The 21,384-nt window shown below is 51.4% G+C and overlaps 3 protein-coding genes across 3 annotated transcripts in view; all 3 read right to left on the minus strand.

Moving 5' to 3' along the window:
- Positions 1-21,384, minus strand: part of LOC123344920 (tripartite motif-containing protein 15-like) — a 346,226-nt gene that overhangs the window by 101,503 nt on the left and 223,339 nt on the right. The gene's annotated exons all lie outside the window — the stretch shown is intronic.
- On the minus strand, positions 11,233-16,423 carry LOC123344915 (butyrophilin subfamily 2 member A2-like). The gene is made up of 3 exons (XM_044981417.1): positions 15,714-16,423; positions 13,307-13,387; positions 11,233-11,872 (listed from the first exon to the last, which is right to left on the minus strand). The coding sequence occupies exons 1-3, from the start codon at positions 15,862-15,864 to the stop codon at positions 11,358-11,360; spliced, it is 747 nt and encodes a 248-aa protein (XP_044837352.1). The 5' UTR covers positions 15,865-16,423; the 3' UTR covers positions 11,233-11,357.
- LOC123344939 (tripartite motif-containing protein 15-like) lies at positions 16,570-16,936 on the minus strand (the record flags this gene model as incomplete). Its single annotated transcript, XM_044981447.1, has 2 exons — positions 16,570-16,584; positions 16,727-16,936. Coding segments are annotated over 2 exons (225 nt in total), but the record flags the coding sequence as incomplete, so codon positions are not given.

The following is a 21,384-nucleotide window of genomic DNA, read 5'->3' on the forward strand; positions in this document are numbered from 1 at the left end:
ATACAAAGAAGGTCAAGTAAGGTGTCCATGAAAAGGTTGTAATTTGCTGGTTATGGTTATGCTGTCTGTATGTGTGTATCGTTTTTGTATTTGAAGTTATGAATAGTGGCTATCTGCTTGTTTCTCAATGTGTTTGATTTGAAGTAGCATCAGTGAAGCATTTGGTTAGCTTCTTGAGAAAGGACTCTTCTGAGTAAGTGCCAAATCAAGAAACACTTAACTGACAGTGGACCTTGGGAGACTCCAATCCACTTCTGAGGAGCCTTCCTGGGAATGTTCAAGATAGCATGTGAGCAATGGCTGCTCTACCAGCAAACTGAGTCATGCATGGACCTGTGACTCGCCCAAGTGACTCCAAACTCCATTTTGCTGCTGTGATTTTCCACAGTAAGAACAAAGGGGTTTCCATCCACATGGCAGAGGATATAAAAGGGTCTGGAAACCCCTATATTTTGATTGTCAGTCCTGCTTCTGACATCTGGAGGAACTTTGCTAGAAACTGAAGCTCTGAAGAAAGGACTGAATGATCCATCCAAAGCTGTTTTGATTGTACTCCAGAGACTTGATTTGAGCTTTCAGTTTATTCCACCACTGCTATAAGCTTGAACCAAGAACTTTGCAATTGTTGTATGTATTTGATTCCAGTTAACCAATTTTAACTCTCATCTATATTTCTTTCTTTTTACGAATAAATCTTTAGGTTTTAGATTCTAAAGGATTGGCAACAGTGTGATTTGTGGGTAAGATTTGACTTGTATATTGACCTGGGTATGGGACTTGTAACCTTTTTTTTCTTTTACTGGGGTATTGGTTTTCATAACTGTTCATCCCCATATAGAGTGGGGCCGGTGGTGATATTGGGAATCTGGAGGGAATTGCTTGTTTGACTTCTGGTTAGCCACTGGGATGAAAGTGAAGTCCGCTCTGTTTGGCTGCTTGGGTGTAGCCTTGGGCTGTGAATGCCCTGCTCTTTCCTGAATTGATCCTCTCAGTAGTATCCCCCAAGAGCATGCCTTGTTATACCCATTAACAGCAGTACGTGGGCTAAGACTCATTGTATATCCCTGTTTATACTTGGTCTCTGCTCAATCCTGTTATTCTAAGCAGAAGAGGAACCAACTCCAGGGGTGCTCTGGAGCTCAAACCCCCACAGAAAAAAATAGCAGGTGCTCAGAACCCAGCTGCTACAGCTGTTCGATGGGGCCGTTGATCAGCTGTTTGGCAGCTGGAGAAAGTGCTTGGGTGAGGGCAGAGAGCAGCAAGCCGCAGGTGGGGGGAGGCGCTTCTGGGGAAGTGTTGGATCAGGGGTAGGAAGCGGTGCAGAGAGGGCGGGGCTCAGGGCTGAGCGGGAGTGGAGTACTCTGAGGGAAAAATAAAAGTCTGCACCTATGGTAAGCAGAGAGCTGGCAGTGAAAGGCTCATGTTACATCCCCAGTGTCTACAGGCAGCCAGTCCCCCCAGGTTGTAATAAGTTCATAATTGACGATTACCTGTTCTGTTCATTTGATCGTTGCCTGTTCTGTTCATTGCCTCTGGGGCACCTGGCACTGGCCATTGTCAGCAGACAGGACACTGGGCTACATGGACCTTTGGTCTGACCCAGTGTGGCCGTTCTTATGTTCTTATAATCTTTCCCAGGGGATGGGTGAATTCACTGTTTTGTTCATGGGCTGAGAACCTCAAGGTTAATTTGAACAAAGTGAAAGTAGCGGAAATGGGACCCCTGCGCCGCACACTGTGCTGAGGTGCCCTGGGGAGACTTGGCTTCACCTGGTGCCCAACCCCTGCCCAGGCTCAAGAAGTGTGAGGGGGGGTGAGAAGGAGCCATGTGCCTGTTTGTGGTGCCTCTGATGTCCTAGAGGGGGAAGAGAGAAAAGAGCTCTCAGTCTAATACCTCACACAGTGGGGAGCCTTCCATTATGCCGGGGGCGGGGGGTGCTCGACTTCCATCTCTGCCCCTGGCCCCACCCCCACTCCACCCCTTCCATCAGGGCTACAATCCAGCCCATTTCTGCCCCCTCCCCTGAGTGTGCCGTGTCCTTGCTCCTCCCTTCTCCCCTCAGCCTCGTTCCTGCATCCCACAAAACAGCTGGCTGCGGCAGGTGGGAGGCACGGGAAGGGGAGGGGGAAGCACTAATTGGACCCATCTGTGGGCAGGAGGTGCTGGGAGGATGGGGAAGTGCTGATAGGGGGCTGCCGGTGAGTGCTCAGCATCCACCAGTTTTTCCCTGTGGGGGCTCCAGCCCCAGAGCACCCAGGGAGGGAGTCACTGCCTATGGGTGGGGCTGTCACACTCTGGGATCTAGGGTGATTGCCCTGTGCATGGTAAGTTTAGACCCTCTTTACAGAATGAGGGAAGGGATCAGAGTTTGCAGCAGCACCAGGGGATGAGATTTCAGCAAACCATATGCTGGCAGTTGTAGAATCCAATCTGTGAAAGGCCCCACCCCAGCAGAGCACCTGGATACAGGTGTTATCAATGCAGCTCTCAGCACACTGGGGAGTTCTGCATAAAAATGGCTGGCTGGGTCCGGCCCACTGAATTCAAGGCCAGCACCAGCCTGTGACTGCCCTGACAATGCTGAGCTGAGAGCAGGACTGAGAATCAGGCAGTGGCTCCCTAGGGGGTTGTCCCGAGGTCTGAGGCTGTGACGTTATTGATATAAATTGGGACCATATAGAACATGGGTTGCAACCAAGGTCCTGTAGTGGCACCAAATCTTAGGTAAAGGGGGTCATATAAGGTGTCTAAGACCAGGTTATGGGTTGCTGGTTATGATTATGCTGTCTGTGTGCATGTATCATTTTTAGTTGAAGTTAGGTATATTGGCTCTATACTGTCTGTATTTCAAGTTGGTGATGTGCTTCTGGGTGATATCCCAGACAAGTTAGTGTTAGCTCTGCTTAGCCTGCTTGATGGCCCATTAAGGACCATCAGCTACACAATTGACCCATGGAGCAAAGGCAAACACTCCTTATGACTCAGCGAAGTATGCAGGGACTGGCCCATGTGACTCCAGACTCCATTTTGCTGTAATTTTCCACAAGGACAAAGAGGTTCTTACACCTGGAAAAGCCTATATAAGGCTGATGCAGTCCTGCTTCTTACCTCTGGAGGGACTTTGCTACAAGCTGAAGCTCTGCACAAAGGACTGAGGACCTGTCCCAGCGGGGATGTACTCCAGAGACTTGATTTGAACCTGCAGTTTACTCCATCACTGGTGCAAGCCTGAACTAAGAACTTTGCCATTACTGTATGTAATTGATTCCATTTAACCAATTCTACCTCTCATCTCTACCTTTTTCCCTTTGTAAATAAACCTTTAGATTTAGATTCTGAAGGATTGGCAACAGTGTGATTTGTGGGTAAGATCTAATGTGTATATTGACCTGGGTCTGGGGCTTGGTCCTTTGGGATCGAGAGAACCTTTTTCTTTTATTGGGGTGTTGGTTTTCATAACCATTCATTCCCAGGACGAGTGCACTGGTGGTGATACTGGGAGACTGGAGTGTCTAAGGAAATGGCTTGTGTGACTTGTGGCTAGCCAGTGGGGTGAGACCGAAGTCCCTTTTATCTGGCTGGTTTGGTTTGCCTTAGAGGTGGAAAAACCTCAGCCTAGGGCTGTGACTGCCCTGTTTGAGCAATTGGTCCTGATTTGGCACTCTCAGTTGGGTCCTGCCAGAACCGCATCGTCACAGAGGCTAAACCAGCCTGTCCTGGGAATGGAAAGGGGGAGGCAGCCTAAGAAACAAGACTATTCAGGGACAGTAAAGGCTTCAGGGAAAGAGTTAGGGAAAACAAGCAAAGCAGTGAAACGGTAACCGCCAGGCGTCAATGGGGATCAGAAGGGATTTTACAAACACCGAAAACAGAGACCCTGCCCTGGCCCCAAAGCCATGGATTGTCTGAGCGAATGGGGCTTTTCATCTCTATCATCTGCACGTCTGTAACTCTGCAAAGAACTGTTATAATTCCCGTCTCTGCCGTGCACTCGCCGATTTACACTGTGATCTCTGAGTGCTGGACGCCAGTGCCCAGGATTCAGGAGCTGTCCTGTCTCTGTGCAGGGATCTGGGTGGCTGGAACAGTCTCACCTGCAGGAATTCACTTGCTGGCTGCTGGCCCTGCCCCTCCAGCTCACTGATCAGCTTGTTGAGATGAGATATTGGCTTGGAAAAGTTGGAGGCATTTTCACTTAGTTTCTTCCCAATCTCCCTGTCCAGTTCCCCCAGCTGAGCCAGCAGGAATTGCTCTTGGTCCTGGATACACCAGCCCAGAGAGTCAAAATGAGAGATAATTTCCTGCCCGTAAGTTTCTCTTCCCCTCTGATGGCAGGTCACAGACATAAGGAGACTCGTGGGTCATTTCATCATCAGCATTGTCCCCTAGAGCTTACATAGCACTTTTCATCTGTAGTGCTCAAGCATTTTACAGTGAAGGTAAGTGACGTTATCCCCATTTCACAGATGGGAAACTGAGGCATGGAATGGTGAAGACCCAAATCTGCAATGGGACTTAGGTGCCTAAAGCCCAGGTTTAGACCCTGACTCCCGGAATTAGGTGCCACTGAAATCCAGAAAACCTCTGCCTGGCTGCCCCTAACTCTGCAGGGGTCTAAACTCACTCAGCACCAACATTTCTGTCGTAAAATTTCCCAAGGTTCCTAAATTTCTGCTTCTGGGCCTGGGCACTGCTGCTGCCTCATGCTAGGCATCCAGACACCGGCCTCACACCTAAACCCCAGAAGGGTCCTCCAAGCAGAAGGCAGGCAGAGGAAAGCCTGTCATGCCTGTGGGGCCCAATCCTGTAGGAGTGCGCTGAGCACAGCTTTTGGATCCGGCTCAGGCAAAACCCAGAGGAGGTGCTGGCAGAGACTCCTTTATAACACTGAGCCCAGTGGTTAGGGCACTTGCCTGGCATATGGGAGACTCAGGTTCTATTCCCTGCTCTGCCTGATGGGGAGGAAGGTTTGAACAGAGATTTGTCACCTCTCTGGTGACTGCCCTAACCATGGGGTCTGGGATATTCTGATGTGGGGCTCCCGCAATCTCTTCTGATCGAACTGCTCCACTCTGGCTAAATTATTAAATCTAGAAACAAAATTTTCAAGGGACAATGGCCACTAGACCACCACAGGAACAGCCCTGCAATCCACAACGCTGAGTGAGGTGCCTAGACTCCCTATGCCATTCCCCTCTGCTCAGCATCTCCCATCAGTGAGATCACTCCCTGCCTAGCAGGCTGACTTCTCTGGATCCCATTCTAAGGCACTTACAGCCCCCCATAACTCAGACTTTGTGGCTCACAGTTTCGTTCCAGTGATTTTCTAGGCAGTTAGAATTTAGATGCGGTGACATTCACCTGAATCCCTTCATGAATCCTGTTCTTTCTCTCCTACTCTAAAGTAGAGATCAAAGTCCCCCAGCATGCAGCTGCTTCATGAGGCTGGAGGCCCGGCCTGCTTTCCTAGACCCAGATGGCCCCCAGGACTCCCAAGGGAAGGGGGAGCTAGCGAGGGGCACTGCAGTTAGGTTGGTTGTTTTGTGCTACATGATTTGAACTCTCTTGTGCTTTAGCTGGTTAAGTGAAAGAGCACTAGTGTGTTGGACGTGTGCAAAGAGTCTCTCCATGTGTTAAATGCTTCACAACTACTGTGTGCCTCCGGAGACAGTTCAGCTGAAACCAGCAGGCTCTCACCTTAGCGTGGAGTTCTGGGAGATGGTGCGTTCAGGCATGTGGGAGTCAGGAGGGTCAGCTCCAGGGCCGGCTCTAGGTTTTTTGCCGACCCAAGCAAAAAAATTTTTGGCTGCGCCCCCCAGCCCTGGGCTCCTGCCCCCTGTGCTGCCCCAGCCCTGGGCTTTCCCCACCAACCTGCACCCTCCTGCTGTCCTAGCCCTGGGTAACTGGTAACTTGCTCCCAGGGTGGATCATTCAGCAGGAATTTTGGAGGTGCACAAAACACAGATAGGATTGGTTCCCATATGGTTACAGAAGTGCAGTAAAGTGGAACAATTTTCAGCTTGTGTGATTGGAGGATATGTGGATGCATATTATAAGACTGTCCTCCATAAATGAGGAAAAGTTGAGGTGACTTTATTATTCTTTTGTTCCAATCTTTCTTTCTATGGGGAATTTGCCAATGCAAATCACTGTCTTCCTTTTAAACAAATAAAACTAAACTATAAAAAAAAAAGGCAATGGCTGTTGAAAATAGCAATTCCAGTCCTAAAAACCACTGGGAAACATTTCTTGCTCAATTTTATCCTACTTTTTCTACAGCAAGTTACAGTGGATCAGTATATTTGATTTGGGAGAAATGAAGTAACAGCTGCCCAAATAGAGCTTGAGCCCTCCTGAATTTTGAGATGTTCAAATCTGGAAGGCAAACGCTAGATTCCCTTTCTGAATATTAGCTAAATCTGGAAAGGAAAAGTCAATTTCTGCTTCCATGGCTCCCCCTACGTGCCTGGTACTGTATCTAAAGCTGCCCAGGTCCAGAGCCTCCCCTCCCTTACTTTTCATTTTAAATTCTAGTGGGATCCACGTACCTCCCTTGCTAGGCTTCAGATAGAGAAGGGCACTGTCCATTTAGTCCACCCAATTCCTTCTTTGGGGGGCTGCACGGTGAGGTCACACCAGTATCCCTAATCCAGTCTGGGGAAGTCTTCTGAAGGGGATATCTGGGCCAAAGCCTTCTACTCCTTGGGCGCACTTGTTCCTCATTCACAGTGCGACCCCCTTCTAGCAGCTCTGGACTCACAGCAAGCTGCAGCATGGCTCAGCTACCTCACTGCCTCCCCCTCCCTTTCCTGTTGATAGCTGCCAAGGGATTGCTGGGAAATGTAGTTCTTTCCCTGCTCCAGGGCTGGCTCTATAGGCAAGGAGCTAGCCAAGGAACTACAGCTCCCAGGGTCCACTCCCCTGGGTTCTCTGCTTCTGCAGCGTTGTGAGAGAGGAGGAAGCGATGGGGCTCTAGTGTTGGCCCCCCAGCACAAAAAAATGGCCCGAATGCTGCCCTCTGCAAATGTGCCACCCCAAGTATCTGCTTGCTTTGCTGGTGCCTAGAGCCTGCCCTGGCAGAAACCTTCTCAGTGCCCAGCATCCAAACACCCTTAACTCTGCCCAGGTGGGTTCTGGTGACTATTTCTACATGTCTGAAATATTAAATTCAGAGATATGAATGGAGAGGTCTCCCCCTCAGGGCTGTCACATCCCTTTGCCTTGGGCTGAGGGGGGCTCTTTCCTGTTTCTGGATGAGGGAGAGGCTCTGCCTTAAGTGCTGCCACCTCCTGCTCCCTTTGCCTTGGGGTGGGCAGGTTTGTATTCATGGTTTTTTCTGGTCTGGGGAGAGGCTGTCTCCTGTTCCACGTCTTCCACCGTTCTCTGTGGCCAGGATAGCGCAGCTGGTGGCTTTAACCATAGAAACTGTGTGCAGGAGCTTCCCTGACTCTGCAGCTGGGAATGTGGCAGCCCCACCAGAAGGGGCAGGGAGATGCAGCAGAGGAGGCAGAAAAACAGCCAGATAGACAGGAGTACCCAAGGGGACTGGTCTGTGACTCCACGTTCAGGCTGTTATACTGATTGAGGGGTTCACACTTGATACCTGGTAGTGAAATCTAAATACAGAACTCACAACCAGTGTGGGGTTTGTGCCTTGGTTTGTAACTCTTTGCCCCGAGCTTGGTACTCACATTTGTGAGCTACTCTAGACAGTGTGATGGGAGGACTGAACTTGGCTGTCCCACATGCCAGATGAATTCTCTAACCACAGAGAGGGTAAAAGTTATAAGGTGGGTGACATCACGAAAACAATGCAGGTGCCTACCTCATTCCAGCAAGAAATGCCAGACACTGGCTTCCTGTCTGTGGGTGGTTAAGCGGGGCTAGACACCCCTCTGCACCCCTGATTTAGTCACCTATCTGTGAGGGGGAAGGGCTCAGGACAGCCCTCCCCTTGTCAGCATCTCCCCTTGTCTAGCTTAGATGGCCCCCTGCCTAGTGAGATGTGGTTTTCTGAATCGCACTATAAGGTGCCTGTGATGCTCATGCACTGTCCAGGGAATTTAGGCCCCTGACTCAGCTTTGCAGTCACAGGTCTGTTCTTGTGATTTTCTAACTGCCTAAATACTAAAACTAGGCCCTGTGACGCTCAGCATTACAACACCCGAGTCCCTGCATGGATCGCACCCTGTGCAACCAGTCACCTCTCTGCAGAGCACAGCTGAGAAATTCCTGATGCACATTGGTGTGTACAGGTCAGAGAAAGAGCAAAGGCTGGATCGTGACACATCACAGTAAAACCCAAACTCTCCTCCTAGGCACAGTATTCCCTGTGTGGGTTGGGGGGACGCAACAAAGTCAGGAAGCAAATCCCATGACTCTGCCCACAACAACTGCAGCTGGGACAATGTGGATAAATCTGATAATTTTCATATGACTTTACATTGTGCCTCTTCATATAACCTTGTAGTGTGTCTACCCACGTGTGACCTCTGTTTTCATGAGACTTTGTATCAAAGCCTCATATAGAAACCTTGTACTGATGAATCTTGGTATATGGAAACTTTTGTATCAAAGCCTCATGTAGAAACTTTGTGTTAAGCCCTGGTATAATATTATAGCCCCTAAGGATAGTTAAAGTAGAAGAAATGTCTTTTTGTTAGGAGTAAAATAAGATCTTCCCCACCCCCACTCCCTTAATCAATTGCCCTGTTGAATGAATGAGGTGTGAATGAATAAAGGGTGGAAGGCAGCACCTCCAGACAGCTGCAACCCTTGGAGAGGGGGTGAAAGCCAGACCCAAGGACAATAAAACTTGTCAAGTGGAGCAGACATATCGACAGCCTGGGGGGTTAGAAGCAAGCACCTTCTTTTGAAAGCATTGAGACAACACCCAGAAGGAAGCAGCACAAAGAACCAATGGACACAGATACAGATTTTGAATTTTGAATCTGGTACAGTTTTGCATAAGAGGGAAGCTGCTATAAATATGAGGTGTCTTGCACAGGACCCCGGGTCTCGTCTTGTCAACATGGGAGCATCGAGCTGGATCAGCAGAAGCCCGGCTCCACCCCATCTAACTCACCTGGCCAGTGCAGTTAAGGGGAGAAACTAGTTGGTAACAACAACAAGATGGAGTGTGCGTGTGTGCGAGTGCATGAGTGTAATATATATATCATATGCATATGATACGTTAATTAATACATGTATTACTAATAAATGTGGTGTTTTGCCTTATCCCCCCGAAAAGATTCTGTGCAGTACTTTAAGTACAACAACATTAAAGTGGAACAAACAAGAAAAATTATCTGTAATATTTTATTTACAGTAAGTAGGTGGAAAGCAGGAAGGTAAAATGTGCAGAGAAGGAACTCTAATAACCACAGCATATGGGAAGGAGATTCCCCAGCTACTGAGAACAGTTTTCTTTATGGAGCTAAAATAGCACCAGTGGCCAGGGATTAATATAGGGAATTAATGAGTTACAGTTCTCACTTTCAGTAATGTAATAAATCTCTGTCCTGCTCACCTTCCCTTTCCTACTGTCCTTTTCTATTCATTATTGTTCTAGCCTCATGTTATTTCCCTGTGTCTCGCCTCCCTGTCACAGATCATCCCCCTCGGCTGCTCCCTTCTTTCCCTGATCTTATCCCTTCCCCTCATGCTGATCCTGGGCTGGGAGACCCCAATGAGAGCTAAGGACACAGATCTATACAAAGATTCAGAGTGGCTACCATGTTAGTCTGTATCAGAAAAAACAATGAGGAGTCCGTGTGGCACCTTATAGACTAACAAATTTATTTGGGTGTAGGTTTTCATGGGCTAAAATCCACTTCATCAGATGCATGGAGTGGAAAATATAGTAGGAAGAAATATAACACATTATATGAAAAGATGGGAGTTGCCTTACCCAGTGGGAGGCTGAGACAAATCAATTAAAGTTGGCTATTATCAACAGGATGAAAAATCACTTTTGTAATGGTAATCAGGGTGGCTCATTTCAAACAAGAAGGTGTGCATAACAGTAGGGGCAAATTAGCATGGGGAAATTAGTTTTTTCTTAGTTCTTGTAATGACCCATCCACTCCCAGTCTTTATTGAGGTCTAATTTGACGGTGTCCAGTTTGCAAATTAATTCCAGGTCTGCAGTTGTTCGTGGGAGTCTGTTTTTGAAGTTTTTTTTGTTGAAGAATTGCCACTTTTGCGTAGATACTGTCTGGTTTGGCCAGTCTACATGGTAGATGTGCAGGTGAACAAGCCCCTGATGGTGTGGCTGATGTGGTTAGGTCCTATGATGGTGTCACTTGAATAGATATGTGGACAGAGTTGGCAACGGGTATTTCTCTCTGTCTGAGGGAGTGGAGCAAATGCAGTCTACAGCCACTAGCCGTCACCTTCAGCCCCCAACTAAAACCTCTCCAGCACATCTTCAAAGATCTACAACCTATCCCGAAAGATGATCCCTCACTCTCACAGACCTTGGGGGGCAGGCCAGTGCTCTCTTACAGACAGCCCCACAACCTGAAGCAAATACTCATCAGCAACTACACACCACACAATAAAAACACTAACCCAGGAACCAATCCCTGCAACAAACCCTGTTGCCAACTCTGTCCACATATCTATTCAAGTGACACCATCATAGGACCTAATCACATCAGCCACGCCACCAGGGGCTCATTCACCTGCACATCTACCAATGTGATATATGCCATCATGTGCCAGCAATGCCCCTCTGCCATGTACATTGGCCAAACTGGACAGTCTCTACACAAAAGAATAAATGGAAACAAACCAGACATCAAGAATTATAGCATTAAAAAAAACAGTCGGAGAACACTTCAACCACCCTGGACACTCAATAACAGACTTAAAAGTTTGAAATATATGTTCCATTCTAAGCATCTGATGAAGTGGGTTGTAGCCCATGAAAGCTTATGCCCAAATAAATTTGTTAGTCTCTAAGGTGCCACAAGTACTCCTTGTTGTTTTAGATCTGTACAAAACGCTCCCTGCTGTTGCTTCACCACAACCTTCCCAAACCAGATTGATTCATGCTGTGTCCCCACCACCCCCACCTCTGCCTGTCCCCTGCCCAGTTGTTAGTTCTGTCCCCTGCCCAGCCCCCACCTCTGCCCCTCAGGGCCCCTCTGCCCCTCCTGCAGCTCCAGGGGTTGTTCTTCCTTCCCCTTCCCCCTCCCATCCCTGGGGCTGAATAGAGGGAGGGGGGAGGAGCTTCCAGGGACCATAGCAATGAGGAGCCAGGGGCTGGGTAGATAAGAGTCCTCCAAGATCATAGAGACTGGGGTCCATGAGGCTAGAGAGGCTGATTTCCGGTTCCCCTCTGCTGTGTGTCTCAGGGACACAGGCTGAGCCGGGATTCCCACCACACCCGGAGCCAGGGTCGGATTCTCTCCCCAGGGACGGAGCCCGGCGGGAAAGTGAAGATCGGGGCCTCGTCACCAGCATCGATAAATGTCACCTGCCCCCGGTCACAGTCCAGACAAACCCGGATCCTGCTGGGGGCCCGGCTCAGGGGCAGGGGCGTCGCAGGGGAGGTGAGAGCCCGGAACTGACTCCAGTTCCGCTCCACAGCCCAGATCCCCCCCTCTGGGCTACGGCTGATCTCTCCCTTCCTCCCCACAAACTCTCTGGCCACCCCCACAGCCCAGCCTCCCAAACCCCCGATCTCCACCTCCCAGCAATGTCTCCCCGAGGTGAATCCCTCACAGCCCAGAACACAGGGCTCAGTGTCAAATCTCTCAGGGTTCTTGGGCAGATCCTGCCGTGTGGCTCCCGGTATCACACTTTTCTGATCCTCAGATAGGATGAGTTGGGGATGAGCCGTGTCTGGATCCAGAGTCACATTCGCTGGGGGAAGAGAGAGAATCAGAGCGTTAGGGGCAGAGCTCAGCCCTGGGGGAGGCTGGGACCATTTCTCACGCTCCCCTGCAGCCCTGTTCTGGCTGGGACAGGCCTGGATCCCAGGGAGCTGCCTCTGCTAGACTGAGCAGAGATGTCACTGCAGCTCCTCAGACTTTGTAACAAATCCCACTTCATTAGTTTCTCATTTATCACAGATGCTTCAGCAGCTCCCAGATTCCGCTCCTGGTGCTGCCCCATTCACAGCAGCAGAGACACAGCCAGGAAGGTGCTAGAAGCTTTTATTGAGGAGGGATCAGATGAGGCAGGCACTAGCTTTAACACCTCCCTACCGCCCCGCCAGGGAAACTCCCTCCCCTAATGCAGCCTCCACTCCCAGGCCAGGGAACAGAGAGGAAGGTGCAGCAATGGGGAAGAGCCACTTAACACCAGAGAGTAGGCGATGGCATTGGGTGGGGTAGCCCCATCCCCAGCCTAGAGAGAAAGGAGGAGCTGACAGTCTCACAGGAAGAGCGTCTCCCCAATCCAGGAAGCAGGGAGCAGCTCCAATGGGAGAGCCCAGCGCTGCCCAGAGGAAAGGCAGGATGTTGGAGAAGAGCGATGGGGGACCCCCTGCACCGGGGTGAAGCAGAGGGATGGGGCAGGGAGCTCTGTTCGCGTGTGACTCAGTTAAGAGTGTTTCTGTTCATCAGAATGGGCATGAACTCAGCACTAAGGGTGGTGTCAGGACTCTTTTTGTGTCTCTGCCTGCTCCGTGGCCCTGACTGAGGCCCTGCCCCCTGGCCAGGCTGGGAGACTTGCCCGCTATGGAGAACTCCTGACACTCCACCTGCCCTGGACACAGGTCTGGGGTTCTGAGAACAGCCCCCGGCCCATGTCCCCGCGGTGCACCACCCTGGGCAGGTGGAGGGTCCAGGGCTCCCCAGTGGAGTCTGGGCTCCCTGGATGGTGTCCCAGTTCTGGCCTGGCTAGGGAGCAGGGCCTCGGGGAAAGAGGAGCAGGATGGGGGCCACTGAGAGAGGCCAGCACCAGGGAGAGGTTGGTGCCACGGGCAGGGGCTGCACTACACAGAGAGGAGCTGCTCAGCTGCCCTGCACAAAGCACAGACACTGCCTGCCATGCTCCACGCCTGCCCAAGGCTTGCAGTGTGGGGGGCAACATGGTCCTCTTCCCCCAAATTATGCCCATGTTGAAGAGTGTCCTGGTCCTCCCACTTTTAAAAGTGTGTGTGTGGGGGGGGGGGGGGGGGGAGAGACACGGACATCGGCCCTTGGATCTCCTTACCATTTAATATGCTATTTTTAGGACTATGAATGTCATGGTCGCTGTCAGTTTGGTTGGCAACTTTAGCTACAATCTCATAAAGACGTTTTCTCTGGAATTTTCTCATAATTTAAAGACAATCTTCAGCCGCAAACTCACCTTGTCTGTGTGCTCTAAATGATTCCCCCTCTCCAATTGAAAGAAAAATGATTTTTCTCTTCAATTCAGACAGCAGAGTGTCTGGAGGGAGAAAGGAGAAGAGAGGTGAGATTTCAGATTTTCATATTTATAACAGCAGCAAAGAATCCTGTGGCACCTTATAGACTAACAAACGTTTTGCAGCATGAGCTTTCGTGGGTGAATACCCACTTCAGTCGGATGCCACTGCTTGCATCTGAAGAAGTGGGTATTCACCCACGAAAGCTCATGCTGCAAAACGTTTGTTAGTCTATAAGGTGCCACAGAATTCTTTGCTGCTTCTACAGAACCAGACTAACATGGCTACCCCTCTGATATTTATAACAGCATCCCCACTCTGAAACGGTTTTATAATTATGACAGAGGCACAGAAACACACTCATTTATTTAATATAAAAAGATCTGAAACCATCTCTTTCCTCTCTGATTTTTACATCTCCCAGCAATGGAACCAGCATCCTTGCAGCCTCACAACCATCCCAGGACAATCTGTAAGAAAGATTTACTTTTCCCTCATCATCCCCTCCCACCCTTCAGACTCCAGTTGTTTGTTTCATTCACTTGCTGCCTTTTGTCGTAACCTAGACCCAGATCGTGCAAAGACTTTGGCATAAAAGTAACTTTACCCACTTGGGTCCCTTTGACACTAACTGGATCTTGAGAGTTTGTGAAATCCTGGCTCTAATTGTGAGCTGTTGGGTCTGTTTACTCAGCGTCTCTACAGAGAGCAGCACGACGGGGCCTCATCCTCCATAGGCAGAAATAGAAATAATAATAAAACCATTTTATAAATGTGGAAGTTGAGGTGGGGGAGGGTTGGCTCAATGGGTCCGATTCCCCCCGTATCAGGAAAAGGAGAAGGGAGGGGCCATTTGAGACTCTGCTGTTCAGTGGCTGCAGGGGCTGGTGCAGACCTTGGCACAGGCTGAGGAAGTTCTGAAGGCAGCCAGAGCTACATCCCTATGACAATGGCCCCTGTGTGTCTTGCCCAGCGTGCAGAGTGTCAGAGGCCCAGCTTTACACTGCCCACATCCCGCTATCCCTCGTCCACCTGCTCCCTCTTCCACCTGCCCTCACCACCCCCACCCCACTCCCAGCCCTCTCAGGAACATGCCTTGTGCCTGCAGCTGCTGGGGAGGAGGCACCAGAGGCTCCTGTGCTGGAGGGATCCCTGACCATGGGGGAGGGGCTTTCTCCTTCCCTCCAGCCCATTTGGCCCAGACTAGCTGCCGTATGGGACCCGAGCACAGTGACGGGCAGGATTCGCCTTTGAGAAATGTGCCCCATGGCTGGTGATGGGGCAGTAGACAGGGAGGGCTCTGAGCTATAGAGAGTTCTTTGCCACATGTCTGGCTGTTGGGTCTTGCCAGAATGCTCAGTATCCAACTGACCAGCATATCTGGGGTCGAGAAGGAATTTCCCCCCAAGTCAGATTGACAGAGAGCCTGGGTGTTTTTTTTCTGCCTTCCTCTGCAGCGTGGGGCACAGGTTAGTTGCAGATTTAAACTAGTGTCAATGGTGGATTCTCTGTCACTTGTGTAGTGGGGCAGTTACCCAGCTCCTGGGATAAAAAGGTGAAAAGCAGCTTAGATCGGCTGATTGGGGAGGAAGCCACAGCTGGGGCCACACCCAATTAGGCCACAGCTGGTCCTGGGAGCACAGGGTACCTCAGACAGAGCAGTGCTGGGGAGCTCTGGCCTGGTAAGTTCCCAGGCTGAGGCCTTGCTAAGGGCCAGGGATGGTACTAGAGCTGCAGGGAGACACTGAGGCAAGGTGGGTATAGAGGGTTGGGGTTCCCTGGGAGGGGAGACCCAGAGTGTGGGGGTACTGCTGTGGGCAGAACCTCAAAGTAAGAAGCACCGGGGTCCAGGAGGGACAAGGGGGCCTGAGGCAGGAGAGACACTGGCCAGCAGGGGGTGCTCCAGAGCTGAAGAGCTAATTCCCAGGATGACCAGCAGGAGGTGCCGCACCGGTGAGTGCTCAGCCTGTTACACTTGAAGTCTTTAAATCATGTTTTGAGGACTTCAGTAACTCAGCCAGAGATTAGGGGTCAATTACAGGAGTGGGTGGGCAAGATTCTGTGGCCTGCAATGTACAGAAGGTCAGACTGGATGAGTGTGATAGTCACTTCTGGCCTTAAAGTCTTTGAGGCATTTCTTACTTTACAGTAATGGTAATGGCAAGGCTTTTGGTAGAAATAAAGGTTTGAATTAATCCATCTGATTGGTTTGGACCCCAAGCGTCTGGCATTCTCACCCAACATTAAATAGAAGCATCATCTAAATGTGAACGAATTGACCAGCACCAGTCCCTTCCCACAGTCTCAGCGGCTCATCCCATTTTCCATTCCTAGATCCATTTTAGGTACCTTTGAACTTCTCCAGAGTCTCCGATAGCCCAGTAGTTTTCTGGAAGAAATCACTGACTCGCTTTTCCAATTCAGGATAAATCTCCTCTGGCTGCTGGAACTTCCCCTTCTCACACCTGGAGAGAAACAATTTCATGTGATTATATGCCATTTAGTGACTCGTTATAAATTCTGGCTAGTGAGTCGCTGCTGTAATGGGCCTGGAGTTAGAATTCCTTGACTTCTCCCAGCCTCAGAACAGGTGCAACACAACCTATGGCCATGAAATGTTCCCCTCAAAGGACCATTAATATACTTCAACACTGGCCTGAAGAGATCAGCTCTGGGGATACAGGAGGAATTGAGTCTCCATGGCCAATTCACTCCTTGGCCTCCATGGTCTGAGGGTCAGGAAGTTCCCAGGTGAAGTGCTGTAGAAATCTGCCCTCTAGGAACTAGACTGAGACACCAACTCTCCCATCCCCAGCTCATTCCACACAGGTCTCCAAACAGCCCTCAGGTGGGGAAGACTCTTGATCGCTGCTGCCCTGGGCTGAATGGTGACCAGGGCCCCAGCAGTGACAGGCCCATATTCCATCCCCACAATCCGGAGGCAGCCAGTCCCCCAGGGAGGCGACATCTCTAGGAAATAATGGAGGTCAGGCTTTCCCACTGAATGGAGAATTCCAGAGTCTTCTGTGCAAGTGTGAGGACCTCAGGATGAAGTTGATCAGAGAGATTTATATCCAACATGTGACCTTCCCCACACATTTTGCTGTAGAGCCCTGAGGAGATGTGGTACTAACATCACCACCAAGCTCCTTCCCAGCATTGTGAAGTATGAGGGGGAGTGAGAGAGAGACATGTACCTGCTCAAGGTGGTTCTGACATCCTACAGGAGAGAGAGAAAAAACAATCTCAGTCCCCTCTGACACACACAGGGGATGCCAGGGAAGGGATTTAGGAAATATGGGGGAGGAAGGCCCTGCCCTGGCCACTATGCCCCAGTGCTAATGTTTTTCACTCAGTCTCACCTGCAGGAATTCACTCGCTGGCTTCTGACACTTCCCTTCCAGCTCACTGATCAGCTCACTGAGACGGGAAATCTGCTCGGAGAGTTTACTGACATTTTCATTCTGGATCCTCACAATCTCCTCATCCAGCTTCTCCAGCTGGGCCAGCAGGAGTCGCTCTTGTTCCTCCAGGAACTGCTGCAGTTGCTGAAATTCAGTCACAATCTTCTGCCTCTCGGTTTGTGTTTGTTTCTGTATGAAAATAGGGCAAGGGCTGGTCAGGGACATGGATGGAGCCCGGGGTCCTTTTATGGAGAGGCAAGTGTGCAACAGAGAGAATTTCTTTGAACATTTCTGACAACTGACTATACCCTGTGTGCATTGGTGCTGACACTGTGGGTGCTCTGGGGCTGGAGCACCCACAGGGGAAAATTAGCAGATGCTCAGCACCCACCAGGAGCCAAGTTCCCCCTCTGCCCCCTTCACCCCCACCAACCAGCTCCTCCCACTCCCTCCCAGTGCTTCCCACCTCCCCTGAAACAGCTGTTTTGTGGTGTTTGGGATGCTCCAGGGGGCAGGGGAAAGAGCAGGAATGTGGCAAGGTGGGGCTGGGGCAAGGACTTGTGGGAAGGGATAGAATGTGGACAGGGCGATGGTGGAGCAGGGGCAGGAAGAGGCTGGGCAGGCAGGGGCAGAGTCTTGGGGAAAGAAGTGGAACGGGAGCAAGGCCTGTTGGATTAAACATAATAATAAATACACTTATGTTGTGGAAAATGTAATGATTCCAGAACAAACCCCGGATTTGGCCTGACCATTAGCAAGCAATATGTCTCTCCGCCTGCTCTCTCAACCTGCTGAGTTTGTCCTAATTGAAACAGGCCGGCCAGTTTGCAAGGTCTGTGCTAATTGTAAAAAAACATTCAGAGACCAAGAGTTTGTCCTAACAGTGATAAGATACCAACATGTTACAAATGTTTTTTTCTAAACTCAGGAACCAGATTTGTTTTTCCTCCACTCTTACATTCCTATCTTGCTTGTTTTCTTTTCATGTGTGACAAGTGGCATGGTGTGGCAGGGCAGAGGTATAAACCCCTTGGATGCCCTGCCAAAGACGTGGCTTCCCCCTGGCTTCCCGGCAGAGTGGCTGGGTGTGGGAGCCCAGACATAGGCACTGACTCCATGGGTGCTCTGGGGCTGGAGCACCCATGGAAAAATATTGGTGGGTGCTCAGCACCCATGGGCAGCTCCCCGTGACCCTGCCCCCCTGCTCCAGCTCGCCTCCGCCTCCTTCGCAAGCATGTTGCCGCGTCCTGCTTCTCCCCCCCCATCCCAGCACTTGCGCCATGAAACAGCTGATTTGCAGGGCAGGGAGGGAGGGGGATGAAGGGGAACGCGGCGCGCAGTGGGAAGAGGTGGGGCCAGGGTGGGGATTTGGGGGAAGGGATCCAATAGGGGCAGGGAGGGGGCGGAGTTAGGGTGGGGACTTTGGGGATGGGGTTGGAATGGGGGCGGGGCCAGGGGCAGGGATGGGGTGGATTCGGGCCGAGGCCAGGGGCTGGGATCATGGGCACCCACCGGCACCGGAGAAAGTTGGTGCCCATGAGCCCAGACACTCAGCAAGGAGCTCAGCTGCAGGCCCTAAGGAGGGCAGGCTCAGGGGAATCAGCTGAGTCAAGTGGAACCAGCTGGGCTGGTGACTGGGAGGAGATATAAGCCCAAGGAAAGGCTTAGACAGGAGGTTAGCCGGGGAGAAGAGAGGGGGACTGCAGCTCTGTCTCTACTGGCTGCAGGGAGCCTCAAGGGCGAGAAGACCCAGGGAAGGGTCAGTGTGGGGATCGGTGTTGGATGAATTGGGATTGCACTAAGCACTGTAAATAAAGAGAGACGGGTTGAAACACCTGAAAGAGGTGTTGGGACCCTTTTCTTTGACCAGCCTAAGCACAGAGCATAGGGATGAGAGGGAGGAAACCTTTGCAGACCCTGTGACACTGTGGGCTGGTCTGGGATTTCTCCTAGCCACCGCTCTTTGTGGCTGCCAGCATGGAGGAGACCCTAAAGTGGCTGGTCTATACAGTGCAAGTGATGCAGCAGTCACACCAGACCGAAAGGCAAGCTCTGATGATGTGGCAAAGAGACCAACAGCGGGCTCTCCAGGAGCAGTCAGCAGCCCAGCAACAGATCCTTCAACACGTGGTAAGTCCGGCATCCGGGGATGGAACCAGGACACCAGGTTGGGGGGCTCTGTCAGATGGGCCCCATGGACGACCCAGACGCCTTTCTGGGGATGTTCGAATGGGTGGCTATAGCAGCTGGATGGCTGAGTTCGACGTGGGCCCTGCGACTGGCCCCATACCAGGGAGGGGAAGCCCAAGCGGCGTTTATGGCTTTGAGTGAGGCCCAAACCTGGGACTACGAGGCAGTAAAGGCCACTATCCTAGATAGGGTCGGGCTCTCAACAGAGAGGTACCGTCAGCGGTTTCATACCACCCGTTGGACCGAGGGCCTGAGGTCCAGGGCATTCACCCAGATGCTGACGGACTGGGCCATTAGGTGGCTAAGGCCCACCGCCCAGACAGTGGAGGAGATCATGGACCAAGTGATCCTAGAGCAATTCCTCCTGGGGCTCCCGGACCCGGTGCATGTTTGGGTCGGAAAACACTGGCCAGCCCACATGGGCGATGCGGTCCGGCTGATGGAAGAGTATATAGAGGCAGAGGGGCCCAGGCAGGCGGTGAAGCCTGGTAAGGGAGCCAGACCTGTAAGGAGCCCAGCTGACTCTACACCCAAGAAGGGGTTGGACCCGGGGCCCACCCGCAGCCGCGAATTGACCTGTTGGCAGTGTGGGCGCCCAGGTCATAAAAAGCAGGACTGTCCGCAAATCGAGTGTGGACCGTCTGACATTTGTGGGTGGACTGGGGGGCAGAAGGGATCAGGGAAACAGCCCCTGACCACCGTGCTGGGGAGGAAGCCCCGGACGGGGGTGGTGGACTCTGCCACCACCTGCTCACTGGTTCGGAAGGATCTAGCGAAAGAATGCTGGATGATTCCAGGGGAAAAGGTGGCCCTTCGTTGTGTGCATGGTGACACCAGGAGCTACCGGATGGCCCGGGTACCTATGGAGGTCCAGGGACGCTTCCGGTGGTAGCAGGTAGGGGTAATAGAGAACTTGCCCTACCCGGTCCTGCTGGGAAGCGATTGGGAACCCCCTACTGGTGAGGCACAAAGTCGGGAGGGGGATCCTGAGGAAGGGGGCATGGGGAACCCAATTAAAGAAGTGAGAAGAGGGGAGGGAACAGTGGAACCCCCTAAGGTAGCAAGAACCCCCCTCACGATGCCGGGGAAAAGTAGGGGGAATGAAGTAGAAACTCCTAGACAACAAGTAGACCAACTCAAAGAATGTTGGTTATGCGGCAACAAAGGACCCTCCGGGCAGGAGTGCCAAGAGTGTGGCCCTCGGGAACCTGATGGAGGCAAGGGCCATGAGGCCGTGGAGCCGAACCCAGACTTGGGGTACCTAGGCACCCCGCTGGGTCAGAGGGACGGCCCAGAGAGGCGGCGGGGGGGCAACCAGCCATGGCCAGAACAGGGGTGTGCACTCTGTTGGGCAAACAGACATATGGGGGAGACCTGCTGCAACCCACAGCAGGGGCACAGGAACTCCCGCCAAAGGGACGATATGTCCGGCCAAGAAGGTATAGGGTCTGGTGGAGCCTGGTGGCTCATTAAAGCGGGGAGATGTGTGGCAGGGCAGAGGTATAAACCCCTTGGATGCCCTGCCAAAGGGGTGGCTCCCCCCCAACCCCACTTCCCGGCAGAGTGGCTGGGTGCGGAAGCCCAGACACTCAGCAAGGAGCTCAGCTGCAGGCCCTAATGAGGGCAGGCTCAGGGGAATCAGCTGAGTCAAGCGGAAACAGCTGGGCTGGTGACTGGGAGGAGATATAAGCCCAAGGAAAGTCTTAGAAAGGAGGTTAGCCAGGGGAGAGGAGAGGGGGACTGCAGTTGTCTCTACAGGCTGCAGGAAGCCTCAAGGGTGAGAAGACTCAGGGAAGGGTCAGTGTGAGGATCGGTGTTGGACAAATTGGGATTGCACTAAGCACTGTAAATAAAGAGAGAGACGGGTGAAACACCTGAAAGAGGTGTTGGGACCCTTTTCTTTGACCAGCCTAAGCACAGAGCACAGGGATGAGAGGGAGGGAACCTGTGCAGACCCTGTGACACATGGATAGATTCATTGGAGTCTGTCATGCTCCAACGATTTGAGAATAGTTATGTTAAGTGAAATAGGGTGTGATTGTAAATGTATGTTTGAATGAGTAATAAAAGGTTGAAGTGCCAGCCTAATAAATAACAACTACCCAGGAACACTTGGCCTAAGAATGCGCAGGATGGAGATAACTGGATGACCCCATAGGGCAAACCAGAATCCACCCACAACTACCCCAAGGACAGAGGTGCCGAAAAACTGAAGAACAAGATAACAACAAGCCATCACTGCTGTGCCATCTTCATGACGGACTATCATTTCAACCGTGAGAACAGTGATTGATTATCACTTCAAACATGACAAAGCAAACCTTATAGATTTGAATGAGGATGAATTCCTATAAAGACAGACTCTGCGGACTAAGAACTTGGAGTCTGGTTCTGCAACCACCCTCCAGGAGCATCAGATGTGAATC

Source organism: Mauremys mutica, chromosome 12 (assembly GCF_020497125.1).
Source record: "Mauremys mutica isolate MM-2020 ecotype Southern chromosome 12, ASM2049712v1, whole genome shotgun sequence".
Taxonomy (NCBI): Eukaryota; Metazoa; Chordata; order Testudines; family Geoemydidae; genus Mauremys; species Mauremys mutica.

Bases quoted from the DNA above. Each gene is read 5' to 3' on its own strand.
- LOC123344915 (XM_044981417.1), bottom strand. From the start codon at position 15,864: ATGGCATATAATCACATGAAATTGTTTCTCTCCAGGTGTGAGAAGGGG. The intron at 13,388-15,713 runs GTACCTAAAATG...TTCTCCCTCCAG, and splicing joins GACTCTGGAGAAGTTCAAAG to ACACTCTGCTGTCTGAATTG. The intron at 11,873-13,306 runs GTGAGTTTGCGG...CTCTTCCCCCAG, and splicing joins ATTTAGAGCACACAGACAAG to CGAATGTGACTCTGGATCCA.